The sequence below is a fragment of the Protomyctophum bolini genome, assembly GCF_963924005.1.
Source record: "Protomyctophum bolini genome assembly, chromosome: 1".
In the NCBI taxonomy this organism is placed as follows: domain Eukaryota; kingdom Metazoa; phylum Chordata; class Actinopteri; order Myctophiformes; family Myctophidae; genus Protomyctophum; species Protomyctophum bolini.
Genome location: NC_137862.1, coordinates 45,151,527 through 45,179,473, shown reverse-complemented (window position 1 = coordinate 45,179,473; position 27,947 = coordinate 45,151,527). Strand labels below are relative to the sequence as shown.

The window sequence follows — 27,947 nt, the reverse complement described above, 5'->3', positions numbered from 1 at the left end:
TTAGTTTGTGGTCTGCGAGGCTAAATGTCATCAAATGATAGTCCGTGGCTCAAATGCAGAATAAATAATGGGCCTTGATTATGAAAAAAAAGGTTGAAACCCAGTGAGAAAGAGAGCTGGTACCTTCTGTGTGAGACTCCAGAGTCACTCCCACATCATCAACCTCCTCCTCCTGTGGCTGCCCTTCCTCCCTGCGGTCCACCTCCTCCTCCTCCTCTTCTCCTCTCTGCTCCGGTCTTGGCTCCGGTCGGTCAAGTGCCGTCTGTGTGTCTGGTGGCGCTACGCAGTGTGTGTGGTGTTGCTGCGTATGCGCATGCAATAGCTTATTTTCCACAGAATGTGTGTTGGAGAGTGTGCACGTATCTGGTGGTGTGTGCGTGTTGCCGTGTGTGGTGTGTGACGACGTGTCAGTGTGCGCATCGGTTAGTGTGTCCGCGTGTGCGTTTGTGTCTGTGTCGTCGTTGTGCGCGGCGTCATTGTGCACATGTAGCGAGGTTTGACCGCCGGCGTGTGTACTGTCTTTGTCTGCTTGTGTGCCAGCATGTGTGTGGTTTTGCGCGTCAGTGTGCATGTCATTTTGTGTGCCAATGTGCAGGTAATTTTCTGTGTCCGTGTCGTTTTGTGTGTCAGTGAGTACGTCGTTCTGGGCATCAGAGTGTGTGTTGTTTTGTATGTAGTTTGTATGCACGTCAATTTGTGCGTTGTGTGTGTCCTGTGTGTCGGCGTGCATGTCGATTTGTGTTTTAACGTGTGTGTCGCTTTCTATGTCAGGGAGCATCATGTTATGTTGTGTGTCTGTGTGTGTGGCCTGTTGTGTGGCACTGTGTGTGTCTGTGTGTGTGGCACTGTGTGTGTCAGCCTGTGTGACGTTTTCCGTGTCGAAGCACGTGTCTGTTGGTGTGCCGTTTTGTGTGCCAGTGTGAGTCTCTTGCTGCAGAACAATAATAACCTCCACCACCTCTTCTAACTCCACATATCCTTCATCCTTCTCTCCTTCCTCCTCTTCTCTCATCGCCTCATCTGCTTCCTTCATGTCTCTGTCCTCCTGTCCTTCCTTCATGTCTCTCTTTCCCCCCACATCTCTCTCCTGCTCCTCTCCTCTCTCTGAGCCGTCTGGACACTGGGACTCGTCACACTCTGTGCCATGCAGCTGTGAGTGTGTGTCAGACGGTGTGTCTGTGTGCGGCCGTGTATGTGCGTCATGCAGTGTACATGTGTCAGGAAGTGTGTGCGTGCTTGACCGTGCGTCCGTGTCAGGCCGTGTCAGGTCGTCACGTTCCTGTGTGTCACGTGGAGTATGTGTTTCTGCCGGTGGTTCCTGTGTGACATTCAGTGTGTCGGGCGGTGTGTGTGGTTCGGTGTGTGAGGAGCAACGCTGCGAGGGGACGATACCTGTCGTAGTGGGCTCAGTCAGGGTGCCGGTGGGAGAACTGGCCCCGGTAGAGGTTGAGGTAACGGGAGATACGGCAGGCTCCGGAGGAGTGGGAGAGGTGAGGAGGAGCAGGGGGCGGTGGCAGGAGGTGAGGGGGGCACGGCAGGAGGTCGGGGAGAGGGGGGGTGTTTGACTGGAGGAGGCGTCACCGTCGAGGCCCTCTAGGAGCCGAGAGCACAACGCGGTCTGAGACACACCGCTGCTGCTTCCGTCCGCGTGCGTGTCGTTGGTTGTGGCGTTGGCCGTGTGTGAGGAGGGGCTGGCCGTGTTTCTGCTGTGTGAGGAGGGGCTGGCAGTGTTTCTGCTGTGTGAGCGGAGTCTGTGCAGCAGCGAGTGTGTGAGGGACCCTCTCTGAGGGGAGAGCTGACACAACTCAATGTAGTCCCCTTGTGAGTCCCCGTGTGGGTCGTGAGCGGGCACGTTGCTGGTGTGTGTGCTTGCACTAGTGTGCGTGTTGGCAGGGCGCGAGCTTGCGCGCGTGTTGGCAGTGTGCGTCTTGGTGTGTGTGATCTCACAGAGGTCCACGTACTCCCCCTCGCTGTCGGACCCCCCCTCGTCCCCCCTACTGACCGACGGCACCATGGGAAAACAGCCGCCCAGTGTCACGCTGGGACTCTTCTGCTCGTCAGCTGTGCCTGATGAACGGTGGAGCTTCCTCCTACTACGACCCTTACTGTCTCTCCATTGGTTCTCCGACCCGTCCGTCAACGTATCCCTGTCCTCGTCGCTGCCGAATTCCTGTCCTTCCTTGGAGTGCGGTGAAGAGGAGTAGGCGGTGAGGGTAGGGGAGATGGCCGGGGGAGCAGAGCTGGAGGAGGGGAGCAACAGCACCTCCTCCCAGGGGACCCTGTAGATGTGGTCGTGGGAGGCGAGCAGACAGTTCTTCAGCCTGGCTGCGCCTCCTCTCTGCCTGGTGCTGTTCACCTCCTCCAACCAGGACATGGAGAACACGCTGCTCGGGTCCAACTCCACCACCTGGGCCTCCTCCTCTGCGCCTCCACGTCCAGACGCACACACGCACAACACGACGCACGGCGTGGCGGGGGAGGAGGAGGGAGCCGCAGGCGCCGGAGGGGAGAGGAGGAGGTAGAAATCAGACGGTAGGAGGTGGAGGTCGAGGCGACAGAGTTGAATCAACACCTTCTCCTGAACGCACAGGGAGAACCTAGACTACACACACACACACACACACACACACACACGCACACGCACACACAGAGTAGAATAGTTAATATAGACGTGTATATGTGATGTGGACATTGCGTTTTGCAGCTCTGCATAAATGTGCATGCATGTTCTCTCTTGCACCTAGATTACTCCTATATCGCTTCATCCCACGGGGGGTTAACTCAACCACTATTGGAAAAAAACATGAATTTACTACTGAAGAACATTTGAGTATTCGCCAGAAGGAAAATACATGGCTTGGATGCATGCACCTGGGACGTATCCTCAGTGATGTATCCCACGGTCATCAGGGTTTCGGGTCTCGCGAACATCATACCCAGCCGGGGTGATCAAGTCCCGACTTACGTCCCAGTAGCTACCCTCGATCAGACCCACTAGGGAAAGACAGGATCCACTCCGGAACTACTCTGCCGGGACTGGGAGGTACAATTCTGGCATGTGGAGGGACTAGGCTCTGTGGGTTGCCTCCTGTCCGGGCCCCTCCTACGTCTCACCAGGTCCACTCCTGCTCTCACCAGGAGTACAGCCAGGACCTGTGCGTTGCACCAGACTCCCAGCACCAGACACTTCATTCAGGAGTGGTCGATTCTTGAGCCGCAATGGTTCTGCAGGCTCCACCGCTGGGCAACGGTAGTACTGCAGGCTCCACTTGCGGCTCTAATGGCCCTCCTAAAGGCCTCAGGGAGGATGCAGGCTGGTGCGCTAACCCACACTGCTCCCGGCGTGCCGTCTACATTCCGGCTGTTCCTGAGAGCAATTTCCATTAAAGCCACTATATGATGAGACATCCTGATTGTTCAAAATTGCATATTTGTGGGGATAGAAAATACAAAGGGGAGCTAAAAATACACAAAAGAATTGAGGTCCTTTAACAAAACTACTGGCACAAAATTAACTGATGGTGTTCACTGAGCACAAACATAGCTTGTTTGTTCCAAATAAGACAAGCATGTATAACCCACTCCGTTCGAAATGAAGTTACAAAACTCACTTGACTGTAATTTTACACTCTCTGCCTTCCTCGCCGGCCCAGTCCCTCTCACACCCACACCACACACACAGACACGGTGACAGCATTTGTAGCCTTAGAGTAGACTATACTGTAAATTTACAATGAAAGCCTACGTACGTATTTAATTCACTAAACACAAGACTCAAAAGCTGTACCATTTGTGTTGTTTATTTAGACTAGACCTATTCATTTAGGGTAATTACTTTAAATCTGTTGTTGTTGCCACTCTAAGTGACTTGCGTCTCGCCCATTTTCTCACGAAAGATAAACAAACAAGCTAAGATGCTATCACTGTTGTGCGTGTGTGTGTGTGTGTGTGTGTGTGTGTGTGTGTGTGTGTGTGTGTGTGTGTGTGTGTAAGAGCGTGACAACATGTTGAAGTTGAACATTACAATGGTAGATGCGTACAGGCAACGTGTTTGTGCGATCAGGAATACATTAATTAAAATAGGGCCTGTTCTCTCATGTCGGAGTGAGCGAGTGCAAAGCATGGTTTTTCTCTCAGGTGTGAGCAGGAGGCTGCACGTGTCGTGCACCGCGAAAGCATGGAGTGGGAAATGGAGATCGCTGCCATTCCACTGCACTCAGAGTGTGTATACGTGGGTGGTGGGGGGAGTACACCCAGGTGAACAATCGCACATTATGAGAAGAAAGAAAAGCCGAGCGATAGGGTGAAAGAGAGAGATAGGGAGAGGCAACTTCAATGACACATGAGCCAGTCATGCATGGTGGCTCACAGACAGGACCAGACATGACTTGACAATAACAGACACGCACAAAGAAACAGACAGACCGGATAGAAGAGCATTCTCTCATACGAGTTACATATTTACACCTAATAATATGAAGGTTTTTGTTGTGTTTTGTTTGTTAATATTAAAATGTTTTATGTAGATTGTCTTGTATTGTCTTGTAAGGTCCCATATTTGGTCAATGGTCAAGAACTCGTCAAGTGGGTAAGAGTTGCTCATTTCATTTGTGGGAGTTTAGCCCACTGAAGTGAAATGTACACTTCATAGAGTGTGGTTCGATTAGCAATGAGAAATAAGCCGGAAAAGCTGATTTAACAAAAATAACTTGTCTACGCCTAAGCTAACAATGAAACAAACCAAGTGTGTAATTGGTTTGGTGTGGAATCTCAGTTTTATGCCAAAGTCACTTAGATGGTCAAGAAAGACATCGGCTGGTCCTGCACACACCGCTGAAGTAGAAATCGTCGATTGAGCTCAGATCTTTTAGAAGTTACTTAAATCAATTTCAGACTATGACCTACATTCTCACATCTCTTTTAGAAGTTACTTATATCAATTTCAGATTATGAGCAACATTCTCACATCTCTTTTAGACGCTACTCATATCAATTTCGGATTATGACCTACATTCTCACATCATTCCACAGCTGTAAGTGATCACTGGCTGTTTGGTGACATCCATACATAAAAGTCATGCTGGTGCTTGGTGTGTTTGCTGCTCTACATTTCAATTTGATTGAGTGATTTGTGGGAACTTGCGATATACGACCTTTCCTCTCTCGTACTGAATAACTGGTTTTTTTCCAACGTTGTTTGTTGCAGCGCAGTGCAATTGGCCTTAGGTAGAATACTGGCCTCTTTTTAACACCCTAATTACATGTAAATTAGGTGTCTTTTGCAGTTACAAGCTGTTGTTTGCTGTTGTTGATCGTTTGGAATGATGTGCATTGTAAAGCCTGCAAGACACGGGTATTTGTGACTGAGTATAGAACATAAGAGTTACTAGTGCTTCCATTGGTCAAGTTATTCTATTAGGGGCTGTTGTCCACGGAAAGTCATTTTGTTGAGCTGCCAGTCTGCCGTGCACACCCTGGCGCTCTCCTTTTCCCAGGCAGCGCCGAGTGAGCATCGTGTTTCTGCGCTCTCGGCGCCCAGTGTTTTTTGGCAGCGTGCCCTTTGGTGCTTCAGGCTGAAAACTGTCCCAGCGTACTGGAGAGGAGCGTCGCTCACATGTAATCCTCCCGGCTGTGTCTGACAACCCATTAATTCATGAGCCGAGGTTGAATCGTTACCATATTTACAGTTGTTTCCACTAGAGGCTATGTGTGATAATAACGTTTTTTGGGAACAGCGACTGATAGATAAAATGGGTCTTATCTGTTTACAAACTAATATCCCATATTCTCCTTTTCCTGAACTATGACCCAGGCCGGATCATTGATATTGTCACCTTAAATCATCCTTTTACTCTTGGCCTACTGCCTGTTTATACAGCGTTGTTCCTAATCATCCTAAATGTCATGTCATTCAGGTTTATGGCCAAAATATGTTTTCATCTGTCCCATTTAATATCTTGTTGACTCCTTATTCAGTCTCCATGTTGTCTGCCACCAGCCGCAAACGTGCAATAATGAAGTGTCTATTATGGTTTGAGTCTACATGCATATGACCTTGGTCTAGGGCGATAGCTGCTCACTGAGTCAGGGAGCGTTCTTTCTCTGCCGAAAGTTTAGTGCAGGGAAAGTTATCTACAGGTTGCCTGGCAACGCCTGCCTAGGCGCTCTCCAGGCTTCAATGGGCATCAATGACTGAACCAAGGAAGATGAACTCTGCGTCGCTACGCCATCCTCATCATCTAGGCGTTGCACTAATGAAAGAGCGCCAACACTGGTCTTGTCATCTGACATGGCGGACATGAAACATCTACAGCCAATGAACATTATATCAACAAATCTGACGTGATCTGCAGTATTTAGCCTGGAACAAATACTGTGAAGAGGGGTTCAGGTCCGGAGTTCAGTTCAGAAGTTCAGTTCAGCTTTGGGTTCTTTTGGAATCAACAATTGATTATTCTAAATGATATTGATGTAAATACTATTATCTGAACCATGTAGCACATTCTCTATGTAAATTTACTTTATACCTACTAAAATAATGGTTAAACCTTAAACTCTCTCCGAACTTTATTTCATCTGCCTCCAAATAATTTTTTAAGGTATGTTTCTATTTTTGGTACAGTGATGGTCATTTAAAGGGCTATTCACTCATTTTAAGGTAAATACAGCACGGTATTTAATTTGTCTCCCTGCTGAGCTATTGAAGTTATAGATATTTACAATGTTTTCTTAATTATACAGTCCTTTCAAAGTTATCATGATAAAAGATGGATCCTATTTCTATATCCATCAGCGACGGTTTGAATGTCAATAAGCATCAGAAGTGCTCCTCTACTCATAAAATGCTTTCCTGTGGACAAAGCCCCTTAACCTCGTATCTGAACTCCTAAAATGATGGCAAAAAGAAAACATCATATCATGTGCAACGTGTGAGAGAAAGGGAGACATGTGGTGCAACAGATCATTGAGCTGAGCATAGAACCGACAGAGACTCACACAGCAGCCATCTTGCTGAAGGCTCTGCAGGAAGTGCTTGGCGGGGATCAGGAAGTGGAGGAGGAAGCGCAGGCGGTCGCCACGGTAACAGCTGTCCACCACGTTGAGGACCTGACAGAGGACAGTCCTCTGGGCCGTGGGATAGAGGGACGAGAGGATCCTCTGTACGCAGCTGTCCACTGTCTCACTGTCCTACAGGGACAGACACACATGTTACCATTAGAGGATCCTCTGTATGCAGCTGTCCACTGTCTCACTGTCCTATAGGGACAGACACAGGTTACCATTAGAGGATCCTCTGTACGCAGCTGTCCACTGTCTCACTGTCCTACAGGGACACACAGGTTACCATTAGAGGATCCTCTGTATAGAGCTGTCCACAGTCTCACTGTCCTACAGGCAGAGACACACAGGTTACCATTAGAGGATCCTCTGTATAGAGCTGTCCACTGTCTCACTGTCCTACAGGGACACACAGGTTACCATTAGAGGATCCTCTGTATAGAGCTGTCCACTGTCTCACTGTCCTACAGGCAGAGACACACAGGTTACCATTAGAGGATCCTCTGTATGCAGCTGTCCACTGTCTCACTGTCCTACAGGCAGAGACACACAGGTTACCATTAGAGGATCCTCTGTATAGAGCTGTCCACTGTCTCACTGTCCTACAGGGACACACAGGTTACCATTAGAGGATCCTCTGTATGCAGCTGTCCACTGTCTCACTGTCCTACAGGGACAGACACACAGGTTACCATTAGAGGATCCTCTGTATAGAGCTGTCCACTGTCTCACTGTCCTACAGAGACACACAGGTTACCATTAGAGGATCCTCTGTACGCAGCTGTCCACTGTCTCACTGTCCTACAGGGACACACAGGTTACCATTAGAGGATCCTCTGTATATAGCTGTCCACTGTCTCACTGTCCTACAGGGACAGACACAGGTTACCATTAGAGGATCCTCTGTATGCAGCTGTCCACTGTCTCACTGTCCTACAGGGACAGACACAGGTATTACCAATACTGGCCCAGACGGTTAGCTGAACCGTCCGGGCACCTAGGCTGCCCTGTATGCAGATTCAACACTGCCTTATGTACTACAGCAAACAACCTTTACAATAGTTGCCTTGGGTTCAAGATTCATAACTTGTAATATGCTATTGGCTGCTTCTATTCCTTTTGGAAAAATATAAAAAAGATACTCCTATGGAAAGGCTATCACTACTAGTAGCCTTTTCATAAATAGGCTGTCTGAGTGTCTGCTGTCGTGAACGTTTATTAGAGAAATTCAAAGTTGCAACACCAAAGTAGTAGTATAGTTGTTGTGAATTAGTAAACTGGATATTTTGGACCGAATGTTTCCTTCATCCCCGTGTTACGCTTCTGTTTTCGCAGAAGTTTTTATTTTTGTTGTTTCTCATAAGCGCACGTCCTTCAAGTTCCTCAGCCCTCTGCCGTCCAGCCTCTCCCACTGGGGGGAATTCAGGGAGGAAAAACGGGGATGGGGTGAGTTGTCCTGTTACCAGGTACAGTACTTAAGTAAATGCACTTAGGTCCTTTCCACCATGCCATTAGCACTATTACTACTACTGTCCACCGTCTCGTGTCTTACAAGCTACAACAAACGCTATCCCAAGAATTCCAAAGAGTCTTGTACATTAACACAGTTGGACCAACCAAAACATACCAATGTGGTTTAAAAAAAAACACACACGCACCGCGCACCGCACACGCGTGGTAAAAAACATTTAGACTAGCACATCATGGAGCACAATTGAACGGAGGTATACTGAATCAAAACGTGACAGCAGAACTGCTCAACAACAACAGAACAAACACAGAACAACAACATTAGGACTTATCTTTATTTTGCCATGTAGCAAATGGCAGTGAACTGAGCATGAACAGACATGGATATTTACTAAAACAGAAAGACTACTTCCGCTGCTTCCAGAGTTAAGGGAGTAGAGTAATCGAGGACAAAAGAACTCCAGAAGAACTTGAGCTGAAGTGACACAGACATTAGGAGCCAGACTACCGGTAACAACATTCAGATGAAGATGATGGAAGATGCACCGGCCGTTCATTATTTACTTTAGTGTCCAATATCTTTGTACTCCACTGTTACTTGTGACGAATGAATGAATGAATGTCTGTTTTATAGATGATCTGCAGGAACCGTCCTATCCTATATGGAAAACAGCAGATGCTGGAGAGAAGAAGTCTCCCTCCATAAGCGAGTCACATAAAGAACTACTGCATAAACAATTCTAATCAGCCTTTAGTTTAGACTAGTCATTGGTCAGACAGTCATTAGTCCCTCCTCTAACCCTAACCCTAAACAGGAGCAGTGCGGTTCGAGAGGTCCATTGTTTCCTCATGTCGGACTGTTGGTGTGTCTAATCTTAGTGCGCTTCCCCCTTGTCCCACAGCTGAAACGACACGCACTAATTATTCTGTGTTCTAAAAGTCACAGGTCAATAACTAGGGTCTACATTCCATGTCAACTAAAATTATATCCATAACCGTGACTGAATGATATTCTACCCTCGTCTTGTGTACTTAAATAAAACTTTGAAGTCATGCTTTCTACAGCCTGTAGGTCATTGGTGCAGTGCATTATGGGACAGGGAATATTTATATAACACAACAACTGGCTGGAGATTTATCAGCTCAGACTGTAAGACTGAAAGTTAATATTAGACGTGTCATATCACATATCACTGGTAGGGCAGGAGGTTTGTGTGCGTGTGTGTGTGTGTGTGTGTGTGTGTGTGTGTGTGTGTGTGTGTGTGTGTGTGTGTGTGTGTGTGTGTGTGTGTGTGTGTGACTGTGTGCTTGTGCGTGTGTGTACGTACGAGGGCGCATGCATGTTAACAAAAACTAAGAAGCAGACAGCATGTAGGAAAGATAGTGTTGGGAGACACATGAGAGAATGCTCTGATGGGATTTGATTCAACACCAGTTATGGGTGAATGTGGGTCTGGTCCAAGAGCCCCCTCCCTCCCTCCCTCCCTCCCCATCCATCCACCCACCGTCCTCCCCCATATCCCAGTGAAGAGCAGCGACATCAAAGCAGACTCCCTCATCTCCTCCTTTTTAGTGGATGAGTGACAGTCTCATGGGAGACACCCCCAGCTCTGCTGAATAAAACATTGTGGTCAACTGTCCCCTCCTCCTCCTCCTCAGCTTTCATTTTCTTCCCTCCTCTCCTTCCCTAGTACCCTATCTTCTCTCTGACTTCTCCATCATGTCCTCTACCGCTCATAAACTAATGTAGATTGTAGACTGTTTTCCGATTGTGCTGGATCGGCATTGCAGACATCTATCATGTGACATTCATACCAGAGAGATTTACTTCTGACATATAGTACCAGAGCGACTATTACACAATGGTATAACTACTACTCACCATGCATACCATTATAACAGTCAATTAGTTCAAAGTAAAAACTTCTAAATCCTGACAGTTTTCTGAAAAACCTATGTTTCTGTGTCAGTGGTGCTCAACCTTTTTCATGTCAAGGTCCCCAAAAATCTATGTATTTGGCAGCCGACCCCATCTGAAAATATGTTGTTCCAGGGACCTCTCAGAAGAATATTATATTATATTATATTATATTTATATATTCATATATTCAAAGATTTGCGCCACATTGTTACGATTTTCCAAGAATAGCAGATCTACAAGCTCGTAGTGCGGCACAGAGTGTGCTTGTAGATCTGCCATTTTTCAGTAGATAAAGCATAACATAATGCTTAAAATATTGAGGTTTGTGCATCAGTGACTTTCTTGGAATGACACGACTGTCTCTTGAGACATAATGTTACATAACCCACAAGTCTTGATAAACAAGCTATCGTCACATGATAAATTAAGCGGATCGGTGCATATGCTGGTATAATTGTCGGCACCAATACCAGCATTTTTAGGCAGTCTCAGAGGACTTTCCAATACTGGTATCTGTGTAGAATAACTCTAGTGCCAATAAACCTACAGTGTGAGCCTTCTCTTTGGGGTGCAGTTAAATATGTTTTAGTCTGATTGGAGTCATTGATCAGGAAGGACAACAAATCAATACATCAATAACAGGACCATTGAGAGGACAAATGGAAATAAGCCCTTGAGCTTTACTGAGTCTTTATTCTCAGTGATGCTAGGACTGTATGTCAGGACGTGCTACTGTGCAATCTTTTATGTTATGTCACCAAATAACAACCAATAAATCAATCAATAAGCGTTCCCTCCTCTAGACTCAGTCTGCTGCTGTCGTCTGATCAGCCAGAAACCTCAGCCATTCTGGTTATTTTACAGTACAGATTTATTTGGGAATAAGTCTTTGAGCTAGGAAGCATCCCAGGCATGAGTTTTATATGTAAAAAAAAAAACAATACAATACAATACAATGTATCTGAAATATTCTGATACCATCTGGGATTCTGATTCTGAAACACAAACATGTTTTCCACTTCACCGTTGGGTTTCGGTTTTGGCAGTCTAGACCTGACATTAGCTGCAAATGAGAGCTGTGAAAAGAATAAGCATCCAACCTCAAAGCATTCCCACCAACAATCACCTCGCCTTCAATTTTCACCTAGATTTCTCAACCACTGCACGCACCACTGGCATACGCTACAGGTTCATCGTCAAAGAGATCAAAGAAACGGCCAGCCAGTTCTATTCCAACTAATATTGCAGAGTAAAGCCATATAGTCCATATATAGCCAAATGTAGTACGTTTAGTCATGGACACAAAGAAACAGGGATGTTGGAAACGTGCGTTGCTAAGGCATCTAAACACTAAACAGCCCGTCACGTGTAGGACCGTAACCAAGGCATGAGTCAGTATTGTGGACAGCGTGTGCACGGCGACGTCGTCCTTCCCACAGCACAGACTGAACGTACCCTGAGGTTTGATCGCGTCAGGAAGTGTTTAATAAGCAGCAGAGGAATGTACCACTGTAGGGGCTTGGTGGCTGATTCATTCACTGATAACAACAGAGAATCTAACGCCATGGTACCAGTGTTGTTTTTGGCAGCAAATTTAGATTTTAGTTTTGGTCATAGTCTCTGGAATAGCTTTCATTTAGTTTTAGTCACATTTTAGTCACCTGGAATGTTTCAGTGTTAGTCTAGTTTTAGTCGACAAAATATCATGAGATTTTAGTCGACTAAATCTACAGTTGATTTAGTCGACTAAAATGTGTTTTTGCGGGCCTTGGCGCCGTCGTAATGCCTGTTTTTACACTTGCTGAAAATAGCCGATCTACAAGCTCACAAGCGTTGTGAGCTTGTAGATCTGCTATTTACAGCATGCAAGCAAGTGTAAAATGACTCGATCTCTTGTCCACTAGTCTAACATTTTAGTCTACTTATTTGTTGACGAAATTGTCAATATATTTAGTCTTAGTTTTAGTCATCATGGCTTAGTTTTTATTTAGTTTCCATTTAGTTTTCATCAGTGAAAAAAGGTAGTCGACGAACATTGTTCGTCTTAGTTCAGTCGATGAAAACAACACTGCATGGTACGACATTATAAACACATGCACGCACAGCACATGCGTTCACACAAACACACACTCAAATGCTGTAGTCATTGTCAGAACACATCCAGTGTTCACCACACACACCCAACCCAGCATTCCTGCTGGGAGCAGACAGACAGACAGATGGACAAGAATATTGAGCAACCTTAAAAACCATACATAAAACAAACATTCCAGGGCATGAATCAAACCTTCAATTCTGAGTTCTCAGGCTGAGAGGATCTCACAAACAACAACGATCACCCAATTAACAAAAGCCCACAGCCCCAAACCGACATCTTCATTTATCATATCAACAGCAGTAAGCTTTTAAATGTTTGTTTTTCTGGTGCCTGAATAAACACATTCGACTCAGTCAACTTTCATTTTCATAAAAAGGTGACACCGATAAATCACGCTGTGTGGGCAGCACTAACAAAAGGTCATGTCAGTTTGTGAGGGTGGGACACACTTCCTTCCAATTTGCTTTAGCCGTCTAATAATCCATCATTTGGGAGAGCACGAGGAGAGAGCGTGGCAAAGAAAACACCAAGCTGAGGCCACTAAACCTGATGGGTAAACAAGGTCGACCGACAGTCCATTAAGCAGGATTTACTAACCTTCATGCATCCGACTCCAACTGCTAGGAGGCAGATTCTATCAATCATTTTATTTTTCATTTTTGCACAAACTGATACATGACTCACATATACATAGACAGACTAAGGGCCGATTCATACTCCTATTTTACCGCTGTTTCGGCACTGTAGTGCCGAAACACGAAATTTTCAGTAGCACCGAGACAATATGAAGACGAGAGAGATTACCAATAAGAAGAAGAAACCAAACTGCTAAACCAGGTTTAGGGTTTAGTGGTTTGGGTTGAAGGGATTAGGGGTTACGCTTGGATGCGAGCTCTGCTGTAATCTCCTACACTCCTGACACATCTTTTCAAAACCCTTCATACAAAGCTGTTCTCAATACGACAACACGACGCCCAATATCAACCCGGTTACTTACTTCCACACATACACACACACACACACACACACACACACACACACACACACACACACACACACACACACACACACACACACACACACACACACACACACACACACACACACACACACACACACACACACACACACACACACACACACACACACACACACACACACACACACACACACAATGCGCAGCCACAGTGCAAACACAATTTGATAAGTGATAAGTCACTTATGATAAGTCACCATGATAAGTCAAACATTGTTTATTTTATTTTAAACAGTACAGTAAAAAACAAACTATGCTAAAAGGATGACATAAAAACCCCCGGGGGGGTTTGTGTCCATTGTGGTTCCTTGTACTCAATTAATCATTGTTGTGACAATACATTACATATAAACAACTAACACCCAACCTTTTGTTTTCTTCCTTTACCCTAGATTATGTTGAACGTTCCTCTAACACCAACTCCTAGAGCATAATATTCTTCCTTTGGAACAGACGTGACAAATAATACAAAGTGCCCAGTGTGTGTGCCTCGTGTCATATGATAAACCAACACAACAGGAGCTTTGGTTAGATATATGTAAAACAGTGGACCTGTTGGCCAGTCGCACTAGACCAGAGGTTAGTGGACCTGTTGGCCAGTCGCACTAGACCAGAGGTTAGTGGACCTGTTGGCCAGTCACACTAGACCAGAGGTTAGTGGACCTGTTGGCCAGTCACACTAGACCAGAGGTTAGTGGACCTGTTGGCCAGTCACACTAGACCAGAGGTTAGTGGACCTGTTGGCCAGTCGCACTAGACCAGAGGTTAGTGGACCTGTTGGCCAGTCACACTAGACCAGAGGTTAGTGGACCTGTTGGCCAGTCACACTAGACCAGAGGTTAGTGGACCTGTTGGCCAGTCACACTAGACCAGAGGTTAGTGGACCTGTTGGCCGGTCGCACTAGACCAGAGGTTAGTGGACCTGTTGGCCAGTCGCACTAGACCAGAGGTTAGTGGACCTGTTGGCCGGTCGCACTAGACCAGAGGTTAGTGGACCTGTTGGCCAGTCGCACTAGACCAGAGGTTAGTGGACCTGTTGGCCAGTCGCACTAGACCAGAGGTTAGTGGACCTGTTGGCCAGTCGCACTAGACCAGAGGTTAGTGGACCTGTTGGCCAGTCGCACTAGACCAGAGGTTAGTGGACCTGTTGGCCGGTCGCACTAGACCAGAGGTTAGTGGACCTGTTGGCCGGTCGCACTAGACCAGAGGTTAGTGGACCTGTTGGCCGGTCGCACTAGACCAGAGGTTAGTGGACCTGTTGGCCAGTCGCACTAGACCAGAGGTTAGTGGACCTGTTGGCCAGTCGCACTAGACCAGAGGTTAGTGGACCTGTTGGCCAGTCGCACTAGACCAGAGGTTAGTGGACCTGTTGGCCAGTCGCACTAGACCTGAGGTTAGTTCACGTGACACTCAAGTATGGTTCATCTTCCAGGGAGCATATAATGTGCTCAGAAAGTTTCACAGATTTGGAGATATGTGTGCCTAATACGACCCACTGAAGTTGAAGGTGGCGTTAGAAGAAAGGCCATGGCTGTGACCAAAATCACACCCCAAATGTCCAATGCCAATCCAAATAGTTTAGCAACGGTTGCTATGCAGGTCAAGCTTTCTTCGCTGCCAACGTGCCTATTGGACAAGGATGGGTTGGGGAGGGACTTAGTGAAGGGCACATTTCCTGCAAGTATCTTGAGATAATGTGGTGTGGTACCAGCTTTGGTGGACAAACAGACAGACTGTGAGACGGACAGAAAAAGGCAGAAAAACAGAAAGAAAGACAGTAAAAGCCATCCTAAGAGAGCTAGCAGGGCTGGATAAGGGGGCGCTAACCATGCATGCTCCATATGCTCCATGTGTCCTACTCCTGCCCCATGGGTGGACAGGACCCTGCATGCTGCAGAACGGGTAGTGGATGCTCCGTTATGTAGAGGCACTTACTGTATCAACCGTCCTTGCGTGTGTAAAAACGCCTATTCTTCTACTCTGTTGTATTCTACATAATAGAGGATATCAAGTGTCTGTATGGAATGCCAGCACGAAGCCACATTAAAGGACATCAAAACCCAATATTAACAAAGGATGTGAATGATGTAACAAATTACAGCAGGTGAGGTAACTATGTAGATCTATGTAGATCCCTAGTTTCTGTGTGACTGAGGGGTGGTTGAGTTAGGCGAGTGGTACACCCGATGTTGGTGCAGTGTTTTACTCCATGTTGGTACAGTGTTTTAGAGGGGTGATAGTGTTGGTAAGGTGTGTTAGAGGGGTGATAGTGTTGGTAAGGTGTTAGAGGGGTGATAGTGTTGGTAAGGTGTGTTAGAGGGGTGATAGTGTTGGTAAGGTGTGTTAGAGGGGTGATAGTGTTGGTAAGGTGTTAGAGGGGTGATAGTGTTGGTAAGGTGTGTTAGAGGGGTGATAGTGTTGGTAAGGTGTTAGAGGGGTGATAGTGTTGGTAAGGTGTTAGAGGGGTGATAGTGTTGGTAAGGTGTGTTAGAGGGGTGATAGGGTTGGTAAGGTGTGTTAGAGGGGTGATAGTGTTGGTAAGGTGTGTTAGAGGGGTGATAGTGTTGGTAAGGTGTGTTAGAGGGGTGATAGTGTTGGTAAGGTGTGTTAGAGGGGTGATAGTGTTGGTAAGGTGTTAGAGGGGTGATAGTGTTGGTAAGGTGTGTTAGAGGGGTGATAGTGTTGGTAAGGTGTGTTAGAGGGGTGATCGTGTTGGTAAGGTGTGTTAGAGGGGTGATAGTGTTGGTAAGGTGTGTTAGAGGGGTGATAGTGTTGGTAAGGTGTGTTAGAGGGGTGATAGTGTTGGTAAGGTGTGTTAGAGGGGTGATCGTGTTGGTAAGGTGTGTTAGAGGGGTGATCGTGTTGGTAAGGTGTGTTAGAGGGGTGATAGTGTTGGTAAGGTGTGTTAGAGGGGTGATAGTGTTGGTAAGGTGTGTTAGAGGGGTGATAGTGTTGGTAAGGTGTGTTAGAGGGGTGATCGTGTTGGTAAGGTGTGTTAGAGGGGTGATCGTGTTGGTAAGGTGTGTTAGAGGGGGTGATAGTGTTGGTAAGGTGTGTTAGAGGGGTGATAGTGTTGGTAAGGTGTGTTAGAGGGGTGATAGTGTTGGTAAGGTGTGTTAGAGGGGTGATAGTGTTGGTAAGGTGTTAGAGGGGTGATAGTGTTGGTAAGGTGTGTTAGAGGGGTGATAGTGTTGGTAAGGTGTGTTAGAGGGGTGATAGGGTTGGTAAGGTGTGTTAGAGGGGTGATAGTGTTGGTAAGGTGTGTTAGAGGGGTGATAGTGTTGGTAAGGTGTGTTAGAGGGGTGATAGGGTTGGTAAGGTGTGTTAGAGGGGTGATAGTGTTGGTAAGGTGTGTTAGAGGGGTGATAGTGTTGGTAAGGTGTGTTAGAGGGGTGATAGTGTTGGTAAGGTGTGTTAGAGGGGTGATAGTGTTGGTAAGGTGTGTTAGAGGGGTGATAGTGTTGGTAAGGTGTGTTAGAGGGGTGATCGTGTTGGTAAGGTGTGTTAGAGGGGTGATAGTGTTGGTAAGGTGTGTTAGAGGGGTGATCGTGTTGGTAAGGTGTGTTACAGGGTGTCTGACAGCGAGTCGGTAGGTAGCCTACGGTGTTTCAGTACACACGTGTTAGTCGATCCACTAACTTGAATGGAATGTGAGCAGTATGAGCTCTGCTCACACACCCTGTCTGACACATCATAAAACAGGACAGAGGACAGGGAGTTCTACAACACACAGATGGTACACACAACACACAACGCTATCGCATAAACATTCAAACACACAGGAATAGATACAGATGCATCATTCATCACACACACCACAACAACACAGCATGTAGAAGACTGTGGCTCCCAGTGACCAACAGAAGAACTGAGGCGCTACCGACCAGTATTAATAGGCATGAATCAGGGTGTTGGTTAAATAAATAAATGGATGAATGCAGGTTAAATACAAATAGGTCAGAGCAGCCAGATGGTTAAAACATTACTTTGTACTAAGCCTGGGTGTGTGACTGACTGACTGACTGACTGACTGACTGACTGACTGACTGGCTGACTGGCTGGCTGACTCCAATTTGGTGGCAGGGGGATTTTCCCACTGGGGGATGGGGGTCCTCTTTCCTGAGCAGGGGTCATGTTTCACAGGCAGACTGGAGCAAAGGGAGGAGGGGAGGACGAGAGGAGGACTCACCGGGCCTGTTGTATTGCTGTGTCACTAAACAACCTGCCCACAGGACTCTGTCCCGTCACCGCACATTCCTAATAGAAAAGGAGATTGGTTTTTTTCCAGTTGCTTGAAAAGCGCCTGGACTACATTTGCTACTGGACACGTTTTCCATGATTGCCTGCCTCGTCTGAGTCTCTGGGCTGCCCATAGGGTAATAAAAGGATAGAGGCCGAACCGGAGCGACGTCATAAATCCACGGCTCCGCCTGCAGTCCCACCTCTGACAAGTAGGGCAGAGCGCTTCAACATTGGAGAGCCTCCCTGGGGGCTTGAGGCTGCCTCTAAGCCAATGGGAGACTTATACCCAGAAAACCCATAGTCTGAACGCTGCAACGCGAAACTGTGAGCTGAGGCAGTGGCTGTGGCACACACACACACACACCCGTAGATCTCCATATATGGAGCTGACCTGTTCTGACATCCCATATGTTGATCTGACCTCATCAAACCCTGTACACTCGAGAAACTGTCCCCGCTGCCACCCTTAGATCTCCATATATGGAGTTGACCTGTTCTGACCTCATCAAACCCTGTACACTCGAGAAACTGCCCCCGCTGCCACCCTTAGATCTCCATACATGGAGTTGACCTGTTCTGACATTCTTTATGTTGATCAACCCTGTACACTCAAGACATGCTCCATATATGGCGCTCACCTAGCAGTCTGCCGTCACCCAGGCGGATGCGAGGAGTCTTGCTGGTTATATTATGCTGTATCATTACTTGTGCAAGCAGAGCGCGTGATGCGTCATTCTGTGAGAGGGTTATCTAATAGTCCAATGAACAGGCTGTATGTACATCATGGATTCACAAGATCTGGCATTTAATGATTGCCCATACTTATCCCAAATTGAATGGTCATGTGATATGCATATGAACAGCAAAGACATACATGAAAGCAAATACGACCTGTTACATCACGATTCGATCATATGAGTCCGCAGATCGGGGCGCCCCTCGAAGCGCAGGCCAGAGGGGTCGTCTGTCCTGGAGAATTCTGATGTGTCTCTACTTTTCCAGACACTATATAGGAATATTTTCTGTCACTCTGTGACCTTACTTGAGCACAGCTAGGGTGCATACTCTTAAAGTAATGGTAACTGCTTAAAGGGTCTACTTTCCCCCATCACGCGCAAGTACTAGTTTCGCCCGGGACTCGTATGCACCGTCCCAGCCGTCCCGCCAATTATGATGCGTATGCACCGTCCCGGCAAATTGTGCCTGGGACGGCTGGGACGGTGCGTACGGTGCAAAGTAACCACAGTATACCTCTAATCAACTTACAAATCACGTATACATACTACATAGTATATGTATACGGTAACTAGCTCTCGATGATGACGTAAAAAAGATGTGGATTAAAGGACCCAATGCCAGAGTGTAATTGGTTTTCGATGGTGAAGGAATGACGATATGTTTTAGTGCTGGGAGGATTAAAGGTAATGCTCCTATGTATACATGTATGTAATCTGGCACCACTGCCGTATCAGGCACAAGTAGTCATTACTGAGATTTGACAGTTTCTAGCGGTCGAAAGTACTTGCGCGCTCTGCTTGTTCTAGTACCAATTATGTTTACCTAATTGAAAAGTGTGCCGTCAGGTTTTGCACACAAGCAGTTTCAATAAAATTACTATAGAGGGTAACTATGTGCCATGCATCATCATACCCGGAAGTTATGCGGGAACGACTACTGAGAGGTAAAGAAAACCTACTTCCTGGCCTTAACATCCAAACAGAAAGGTCCTATCTGATCGCATTGAACAACGTTACATTTGATTTGCCACTCACTTTATGCATGCACATAGCCTCTACTGGCACATGACTCATATTGTAGTAGTGGATTGTTTATGACAATGAAATGAGTCTGAATGATTTAGATTGAAAAGTTTTTAATACAAATAGTTCTAATGGCATCTAAATGTTTATCGGTGTTGCGAGGATGAGGGGGTACTGCTTCTCTTTCATCCACAGAGATGTCGTTCACGCAAGTCAGCCATTGCAGAATCAACATGTTGCATCATCTCTTCTACACGATGATCCGAACCCTCTCTCACACACACACACACAAGCACACTAGTGATGCGCAGGTCCATCAGTCCATGTTGATAGTATTTTGTGAAATTACTATGCTCGTAATGCTGATGCTGATGTGTTACGCATCACACCTCTGATTCAGCAACACCAGCATGCTACCTGTATGTAAAGCTCATATAGCGCGGCACCGAGTCATAGACTGTAAGCACCGAGTGCAGCGTTACGAGCTTGTAGATCTGCTATTTTAGAAAAATCGCGAAAGTGTGGCGCACATTTTCAATATACATTTGTATATAACGTTTTCAACTTAAATCTTTGCTTCTGGGGGGTGCCTGGAACAACATATTTTCAGATGGGTGTCCTCAGCCAAATACAGATAATTCTGGGGGTCCTTGACATGAAAGAGGTTGAGCACCACTCACATAGAAACAGAGTTTTTCAGAAAACTGTTAATAGCTATTAAGCTGTTAACTGTTAAGAAGGTAGATTGGCTGCTATGTGCAGAACCTGAGGCCCACATTGTCCAGGTGTATTCAGGAGGACATCTGAACAAATTATTAACTATTGTTAGCACAGCCTGGTGCCACACTAACATTTCAATGCCCATACTTAAAGCATACAACACATAAACCTCTTGAATCTGCCCATCGCCCCCTCAGAAAATCACCCCCCAAAAAATATTTGACCATCAAGAATGAAACATTGTATGGAAAACACTGCATTGCATACACGTGCATCAAATTGCATTTCTTTCACATGTGTCGCAGTGCATTTCACAATATTAACTTAATTGACTTGTAAGGCACTCTAGATAGAAAGACTGGCAAGTGTCAACATGAAAATGTAATGTAATGAGTTCACAGTCTCAGTCTAGGAATGGGCTGCATGCTCTCTTCCTGAACTCTGAACCCTGACCCCCAACCTTTTCCCTCTCCACCTGGCTCTGCTCATAACAAGTATATCTTCAACTCCATAGGCTTGTAGTGAACATTGCACTTTGCGAATTATGAGCATGCTATTCAGCCCAAGTAACTAACAATCATATGCTGCTAAACCATCCTGTATAGCAGACAGTTTACAGTACATCAAACTGCATGCACCAGCAATATCCATAGAAAACCAGTAAAACCCAACCAGGCAGTAAATCGTCAAATAAAGAACCGTGAACTGAAGAGAAATAATTTAGCTAAGTAACTTTGAAAAATCTAATTTAAATTCAACTGGAACGCAAATTAGATTTAAATTAGGTATGTTGCCGCCAAGACAGAGCCATGTGATTTCAATGTATTTTTGTTTTTTTTGTTTGTTACAAGTCTAGATGCGGCGTTTGAAATTAGCCGACGGTTGACATGCCTTACAGCGTCAGACATCTGCCGAGCTAGAGACCATGACTAATATTCTAACCACAATGTTCTAGTAACGTATAATCATACTAGTAACTGACAAGGTACAAGCCCTTTAGAACAATAGTGTCAAGATAAAAATAGATGTGACAAATGACCGGACACTGCTCTTTGTGCATGCGAGTCCTTTCTCCACAGCAGCTGTTGTGATCAGTAAATGCCTCCTTCATGACTCTTGTGGGTTCTGAGGACCGAGACATTTAGGGTTAACTAGGCCACATATGCAGACAACACCAAAAAGGTCATAAGTGAAAGGTCAGCCTGTCCATCATGTCTGTGATGGCGCGTGGTAGAGAATTTTCATCAGCTAAACTGAAATGAGCATGCAGTGCTATGCACTGTAATGTCTTCATTGTAATCAGGCCTGTTGGTTGGTTTCTGTTGGCCGTTGTACAGTACCTCTTGGTTCTCATACACCATTACACCACTAATACAGATGTCATGTTGCCCCGTTGTTGTGGTGGATTTGAACCGACAACTTTCCATGGACCATATGCAGGCCGCGGCCATCTTACCATATAAGTTAATGGCAAGGTGCATCTTCCCATTGACAGCCCATTCATCCACACAGAAAAGACTGATTGTATTAAACAACGTCAAACTCACCAACATTGCAGCTGTACGAAGAGCTTGAATTATTCTCTTTCTATCCTCAAAGATATATCCTAAAAATCCCCTGTAGACATGTTATGAGTTACTTTCTGTCCGTGCAGGTGATTCTTTTTTTAAGTGCTGCCGTTTGGAAATGCTCGTTAGATATCACTCAGCGGCCCTGCGTACCACCTGTTTTGAGTTTGCACATAATGCAGGAGGCAGCAGGGCGTTGCTTTACTGAAAACGAATGCTTCCCAACTCTGATGGCAAGATGGCTACGGGCAAATGGTCAATAGAGGCTTCCCTGTACTGGCCCCTCTAGACCAGCGGTTCCCAAAGACATGTCGAGGTGACCGCTAGACAGCAAGTAATTCTTCTGTTTTTTTTTTTTTTTAAAGCAATAACCTAAAACAATATTTGAAATAATGACATTAGTGCATTATAGGCAGAAATGTAAAAATAAATGAATAAATAAACAAGCTCACAAAGAGACACATTTTGCATATATACAGTTGTATATGATATTTAGCTGTGGCTTTGGTGTGCCTTTGGACACAAAAACGTTTGAAAACCACTACCCTAGACCTCTGGTGGTTCTCGGTTCTGGATTTTGGGGGCGACGACTAGACACATTTTACTTGCTGGTTAGGCACATTCACTTCATGTCCTTCCTTTGTCTCCATTGGTGCATGGCTGGCCATGCTAGTGCACTTAGCAGACGGACAGGCTGATCATAAAATACTACAATCACCCTAATCGCCCTCTGGAGCGGTTGTTGCACTGATCACTGATACCTACTGTATACCGGCACACTCTTTCTAAAGGCCCTAGATAAGAGTGTCTGAATCACTTCCTGTGCATTGTAAATACACACCAATAAACAACACCCCATCTCTATTTGCCAGGGCTGCGTGCGCAGTGAGCATGTATGCGTGTGTGCCTCGACACAGTACGTAGAAGTTGGTGGAGGTTTCTCAACCTAGCACGTAACTGCCAGCGTTAATATTATGGATGATGCGAGCAAGGGAGTGAAGGGAGAAACTCTCTCCACCATGCACACCGTTATTAGCTTTGCCATTGGCTTCGCCCCAAACCATCAATTTCACACACCAATGGTGCTGTAAGTCAAAGAGAGAGAGTTTCTATGCCACGGCAGTGTGTGAACTGAACACCGCCAGCATGCTTGCCAAGTGCTGCGGCACTCTACACAGCGAACTGTGATGCGAAAGATAAACTATACTGTATGTATCATTAAACAGTTCAAAACACATGATAAACTCAGCTATCGTTAATACTTTCTACAGTGAAACATCATGCTCGTATTGTATGGGGTCAACAGGCTAAACCAGATGGACATTTCAATATAAAAAAATATATATACGATATGCACATCCCCCAAAAATGTGAATGTCTTTATTTTAACCAAACAAATAACGTTTTGCCTCTCCGTGCTTTTCTCCGGGCTCCGGGCTATAATAATAATTTAGTAAATTATTGAGAAAGCCTGGAGGGGTGAAACATTGTTTGTTTGGTTAAATTAAGAGAGGACAGGGAGCAAACATATCACGTGCGGGCATTCCATTTTTGGACATTTCAATATTCTAAATGCTATTCCCAAAAGAGAACAACTGAAACATCTTCTATATTAATGAGACCTAGACTGTTTAATGCTCAAGAGATACTTGGCTATATGAATAGTCCCCTTCAGATATATTAAACATGTACAGACAAGAAAGAGTGATTGTTTGGGTGTGGGTGTGTTAACTTATTATATGTGAAGAACAGTATAAATTATTGGTTGCTGTTAACTTAGAATAAATTGGTCTTAAATTATCCCTTTCACCACTAATGGCGTTCACTGTGTTCGGCATTTAGAATTTGAAACCCTGCTGGACTGTTTCATATGTACAGTGGTTCATAAACCTTTTTCATTTCAAGGACCCCCATTTTGGTATACAGTAAATGATAAATGTTGCATTTATATATCACTTCTATCCAAAGTGCTTTACATAGATTGTGCATTACATTTGCATTCATACAGCGATGGCAGAGGAAACCATGCAAGGCACCAACCTGCACATCAGGAGCAATTAGGGTTTCAGCATCTTGCTCAAGGACACTTCGACAGTAACTCTGGGGGAGCCAGTGCGTGCATGAGTGCATGTGTGAGAGAGATATGCGTGTTATCGTACACATACTTTCTCCCTGACTCTTTCTGTGGTGTACCAGGGAGTCAGTGTTCATGTTATAAATCAAGCTGTCTAATCATCACCTCAAGCTGCCTTGAGACACTAAGTTGAGCAAACACAGGCTTTGTTAGTTAGTTAGTGAGCTACGGCACAGAAGGAATGATTCACTTGCCAATTCAAAGGCGGTGTGTGTCACCTGAATCCACAAATCCCAGAACAGAGAGATTACACATCCAGAGGAGACGGATAAAAGTCCAGAGCCAAACAACCACGTGGGCACAAGACCCTATGACGGAACGGAAGCATCAAATCAGCCTATATTTGTATGTAGTGTAAACTGTTTGAGACTCATGCTGCTTGAATGTTGTGTACATAAACAACCCTGAACCTGCACAACACCCACATGAGCTTACCAACTGCTCTCCAGGTCCAATGATACATTGAATGGAGGATATAAGCAGTCAACTGCTATATCATTTAATTGAATTATATTTCATATTACATGGCAATCTATTGTATTTGTGATTTATACTAATATCCATCTAAGTAAAAGAAAATTCTCTGTATATAATCTGTCCATCTCATGACTGGATGACTTCTTATCCAATCAACTTCACACTTGGCAGGTGTACCAATAAGTGAGAGCAGTGTGAAGTGTGTCGCCGATGGGATTAGTAGTTCAACGCTGCGAGCAGGACATTCTGAGGGCCAAGCAAGCAACCATAGACTAGGGTATGCACGTGACATCATCATCAAATCAGGAAGTTATGCAGGAACGCCTACTGAGTGTCAAAAAACTACTTTCTGGCCTTGACAGCCCATACATCCAAACAGAAAAGTCCTATCTGATTGCATTAAACAACGTTAAACAATGTTAAACTCACTTTGCATGTTGCTTTGCCACTCGATGTGCCATTCAGTTTAAGCATGCGCATGCCCTCTATACTGCAAGCACCGATCAGGTCTGGGAACAAGGAGATTCTCTGCCCTCTCCCCCTGGCATCATGTAAAATTGTCATTGAGCAAGACACTGACTGCAGGAATGCTGGTGAGACCAAATTCAGTGTGGAAAAAGTTAGCATGAAGTCCTGATGCGTTTGAATGATGCCGACAGGGGCGTTCTCTACCCTAACAAAAGCAAGACTATCCTTTTCATCGGATCCCTCCATCCCTCTCCACACACACCATCACCACTTCCCCACCTCACTAGAAAATTACAATTCCTTTCCCGCCACAGGTCTGACCTCCCTCACACACCCTGAGAGAGAAATGCTGAGCTCACGACACACACGCACACACAGACACACACACAGACACAGACAGACACAGACACAGACACAGACACAGACAGACACAGAAGTCGAGTGGCAGAAAGTCCCAAGGACACAAAACCAGCCGGAGAATACCCCACAAGGTTCTACTACACACCAAAAGAACACACTAGGGCTGTTAGTTAATAGAGTTAGAGTAGTCGATCGTTAAGAAATTATTCAATCAAACATAACAGTTAACAATTAATCTAATATACTGCGGTTCTATCATTGGGCAGTTTTCTGTGAATGTAATGCTGTCTGCGCACACACGTGGAAAGAAAGGTGGGCTGGTTAAAAAAGGCCCTCCATCTTGGTAGCCACAGAAATGTCTCTGCTTTTGGATGTGATGTGACAGACAAGACAGTGCACTTTTATATATACCTCATAAAAAATGCCATTGCCTGTCACTGTCTCAAATGGTCAAATTTAAGGTTATCAATGAATTAATTAATAGATAATTGACATCCATAGAAAACACACACACACACACACACACACACACACACACACACAGCATGGAGCCAGGTGTTGGCAGTAAGCTAGTTTTGCAGTGAGGTCCTCCTACATGGCCTCCAATGTAAACAAGTCTTAGTTCTTTTCTGGGTAAAACTCAATCCTCTTAGCAGACCTTGAATTGTATTGTACTGCATGTGCTTTCCCCCCCAACTGTGCTTATTCTACACACTGTAAATACAATTTTCAAACAATCAATCATAGTGTCTCACACACACACACACCCTTCCCTTTTACAGTTTTCAACACAATCTGAGTCTACCATCTCCATTAACACCCCCCCACCTCTACCTCTAACTACCCCCCCTCTCTCTCCTGCACCCCTCCCCCCACCAGGCTGCTGACTCCCCATAACACTAAAGGAAGCATGTGTGTGTGTGTGTGTGTGTGTGTGTGTGTGTGTGTGTGTGTGTGTCTTTTGCTCACCATGCTATATGGAGTGTGTCCCCAGTGGTGGTGATATATTCCAAAGTAATACCATTTCTCCTGTCTTCCTTATTTGTCTGCTGTTCTTTCTTTCTTTGTCCTTGTTTCCATCTTTCTCTCTCTCTCCTTATGTCTTTCTTTCCCTCTTTCTCTCCTTCTGTCTTTCTTTCCCTCTTTCTCTCCTTCTTTCTTTCCCTTAATGTCTCTCTCTCTCCTTCCTTCTCTCTCTCTCAGCACCCTAACAGGCTTCCAACTCACTGCTGTTGCACTCACTCACAAAGCTCCGCCCCCCCAGGCACTCATCACTCTACCCCTCAGGTTAGGCCACACCCCCTTACACACATCTGTCATTCAATGTAAAAGACTAACACTGCCCAAGGAAGTTACTGTACACACTACACACAGTGTCATTGACGGCACAACATCATTGTGAGCTTGTGGGTCTGATATTTTTCAATTGTTGAATATATAAAATGGAAAATTGATAAATAAACTAGGACATGATTGGTTAATAATAATTTGTTTGGAACCTCACCCTCTGCCATTAGCGCCGAGAAGAGGTTCCGTCTGAAGCCATCCCGGCATAGGTAGAACCCGTCCACGTGAACCGAAACCCTTTTCGCAATATCGTATCAAAAAGGTAAAGGTATTTCCAGTCAACTACAGACAGATGATTGATTTCAGTCAAATGTTAGACAGCCGTGACAGCCTGTGCCATGTTTTCTTATTGTAGCCGAATCGGGAGCAGTACTGGTGCCTGCCATGGGTGGGTTCTTCTGGTTTGAATGCAGAAACAATATAGTTTAGGTACTGTAGATGTTAGTGGTGATTTGTTTTGTATGGTTTGCAGATGTTAGTGGAAATGTCCTGGCTTTGAGGAGTGTTTCTGCTCATCTCTAAATATAATGTGCAACACAGGGTAGGAATGTCACGTGGGCCACGAGGGCAACCTAAACAATTATATGCCCCACCGTCCTGAAATGCCCCGGCTGATGTCAAAACTTTCTCTGAACTTCTGAGAAGACAACAGGGTCAACTGAGCTGAGGTTAAGACCGTTTGATGCATAGAAACTGGATCTATTCTGGAACGTCTACTTATTCACAACTATTTATAAGCAGTCAGAGACTGACCTAGTTGGCCCTCCACATTAGAATTTTACACACACTTCGCCTATGGAGAAAAACGCTATGGAGCTAGAACGGGCTTGTACTGCCAGGTACTAATCCCACTATAACACGCACACACAAACCCACACACACACACACACACACACACACACACACACACACACACTTGGGCTCACACACCACTGGGCATTCACCATGCAAGCTATAGCTGTATGAATTGTTTCAAATCACTTTTAACTAACGTAGTTGGAGTTGGAGTGTTGCTCAAGCCACACTGCTATATTACATGAGAATAATAGGTTTAAAGTTGCACGCTAAAACTGTCATGTCTACCCTGAAATTCAACCTGGGTCTTCTGCGCAAGTGCTTAACTTTTTGTGCGGTGCACTGCACACCGCTCCAATGACTGGCTTTGTGTGTCCCTACTGTATGTCTATTATGTCTATGTGTCTATGTATGTCTGCTTGGGGTATGATATGATGAATTCCTGTTCTGTTCTTTGTCTATATAGAAGTGTCTATTTGTACGTCTCTAAAT

General features: G+C 45.4%; 1 protein-coding gene across 3 annotated transcripts in view; it reads right to left on the bottom strand.

Annotated features, from left to right (window-relative positions):
* Positions 1 to 26,502, bottom strand: part of plekhg4 (pleckstrin homology domain containing, family G (with RhoGef domain) member 4) — a 57,632-nt gene extending 31,130 nt beyond the window's left edge. The window contains exons 1-3 of one of the 3 annotated variants that reach the window (XM_080769220.1): positions 26,283 to 26,502; positions 6,997 to 7,188; positions 124 to 2,602 (exon numbers count right to left, since the gene is read on the bottom strand). In XM_080769220.1, the coding sequence (XP_080625346.1) occupies positions 124 to 2,602; positions 6,997 to 7,188; positions 26,283 to 26,285 (2,674 nt within the window). In that variant the 5' untranslated portion in view covers positions 26,286 to 26,502. The remainder of the gene's footprint in view (positions 1 to 123; positions 2,603 to 6,996; positions 7,189 to 26,282) is intronic. The other 2 variants (XM_080769222.1, XM_080769221.1) reach the window with 2 other exon arrangements.
* Between the last annotated feature and the right edge of the window lie 1,445 nt (positions 26,503 to 27,947).